The following is a 2,005-nucleotide window of genomic DNA, read 5'->3' as shown; positions in this document are numbered from 1 at the left end:
CTCCGGGCCATTCCCGCAGCGGAATATGCTTTAACCATCCAAACACCACATCCCTGCCCCCGTCCTACCCACCGCTATAAAGCCCCCGCCCCCGCAGGGCTTCCTCACCCCCGCCACACCCGCCGACCCGCCCCAGCAATGAACTATCCACACGAGTATCTGCCAATTCGCCAGGTCGGACTCCGTGACCTCTACAAAGACTCGGAGCCCATGATTCAAAACATGTGGTCCGAGGACCTCGCCCTCTTGCATCTCGCAGGCCGTTACTCAGACGGCAACAACATCCAGCGCGTATTCGTCAATCCCTCCCAAGGAATGGACCGCGCCTCCAGAGCTAACTGCACCTTGACCGGCGACTTTGATTCTCTCATCGGCTTCACGCGCGATCTGCCCCTCAAAATGCCCTTGTCCATCTACCCCGTGCCCCTGTTCAGCGAAACGTTGACTCGACCAGTACACGTCCCCGCCCCGCTCTGGGCAGCAAGACAGGTAGCGTCCCGCTCAATCCTGCTCAGTTCGCCCATTGACTTCAATCCTCACTAAGGACGGTACATTGCACGCCCCGCATAAGATCGCCAACCTATGCATCGGCAAGTTCGAACAACGCTCACAGGTCCGGATCATGTTCCCCCACCACACCAACTTCTCCGGCACCTTGGAGCTCTCCCAGAACGACCTTCAAGCACTCTACGAGGACGGCATCCTGCCCGCCGTACACGAGGTCGCACCCGCATACGCCTCCGATTGGCCCTGCACCTACGCCGCCGCCTTGATCCTCGCCAGGGACAAAAACAATCACATCCACAAAAAAAGCTGCGACCTCCCAGAGGCCTCCCTGAGCAATTTCGCACAAGCCGTCCGTAGCAACCTCGCACACAACCCCCGCCTCAAGGAGCCATTCTTCATGATCGAACTCCGCGGCACAAAGGGCGCGTATGCCTTCGACCCTGACGACCCTGACGACCTCGAGTTTCACTTCAACCTGTTCGTAGAACGCCTCAACTTTAGCATCGCCCTCGAAGACGCTCCCGAAGAAGCCGCAAATTGGTACTGCGACATCGGACTGGAAGTCTCCCGCCAAGGTCACGTCCTTCAGTGGCTGACAGACGCTCACGAAGACTTGCTTCGGCTCGGCCTTCCAAGCGTGAGCGACGCCAACCTCAGGTACATCATGCGCAGGGAATCTCTCTTCGAGACAGACCTCGCAAACCACATGTTCGATCTCGCCGGTTTCAGATGTCACCCCGGCACCCGCGGCCGCACAGACAGCGTCTTTCACATGAACGTATACACAACTGACAAGGCTGTCACATATCAGCTCCACCGGGGCGCCTTCACCCGTCACTCGCCGACTGACCTCTTCCCTGGCAAAATTGAAAAGCTCCTGACCGACGTCGACAACATGGGCGCTGTCTTTGCAGACTGCGCCTCCTGTGCCAACCCCCAGGACGGAAGCGCTCGCTTCGAGTTGCGCGTCAACATCACCAAGGCCCTCCACTCCATCCGCCTCTTTTCAGACCCTCTCCTCGATAGATCCATCTTGTGCATTCCTAGCCCTCTCTGGTGGTACGCGCTCACCCCTCATATGCAGTCTCGACAGAGCGCACAGTACTCAATGCCCATTTCGACAGGAACCTCAAGCTCTGCCGTCTGGTCTCCTGCAGATTCATCCTCCAACAAATGAAATCCGAACCGGGAAAATCACGCGTCCTCCTCCCATCCCTCCGCCTCGGCGCAGGCATCATTTACATCCTCAACGCACTCAATTCCCGCCCCAGCTCCTGGGCAGGATACCAGGCTTTGGCAGAGTCCTGCGCCCTCTATGTGCCTGACGGTGCAGATTACGTCCACCTCGACGATCAATACCTGGACATCAGCGAGGACGAGATGGTCCCCATCGGTTCAGGACAAGGCCAATTCTTCTTCAGCGACATCACCACAGACGCACGGACACAGTGGCTGCGCGTGCCCCACAACGACGTCATGTCCACCGCCCAACTACTCG

The 2,005-nt window shown here is 58.4% G+C and overlaps 1 protein-coding gene across 1 annotated transcript; it reads left to right on the top strand.

Moving 5' to 3' along the window:
* Positions 1 to 817: 817 nt before the first annotated feature.
* On the top strand, positions 818 to 1,821 carry L226DRAFT_439007 (uncharacterized protein; the record flags this gene model as incomplete). Its single annotated transcript, XM_067674796.1, has 2 exons — positions 818 to 1,608; positions 1,665 to 1,821. Coding segments are annotated over 2 exons (948 nt in total), but the record flags the coding sequence as incomplete, so codon positions are not given.
* Between the last annotated feature and the right edge of the window lie 184 nt (positions 1,822 to 2,005).

Source organism: Lentinus tigrinus (genome assembly GCF_003813185.1).
Source record: "Lentinus tigrinus ALCF2SS1-7 unplaced genomic scaffold L226scaffold_173, whole genome shotgun sequence".
NCBI classification, from domain to species: domain Eukaryota; kingdom Fungi; phylum Basidiomycota; class Agaricomycetes; order Polyporales; family Polyporaceae; genus Lentinus; species Lentinus tigrinus.
This window is presented reverse-complemented; position numbering and strand designations above follow the sequence as displayed.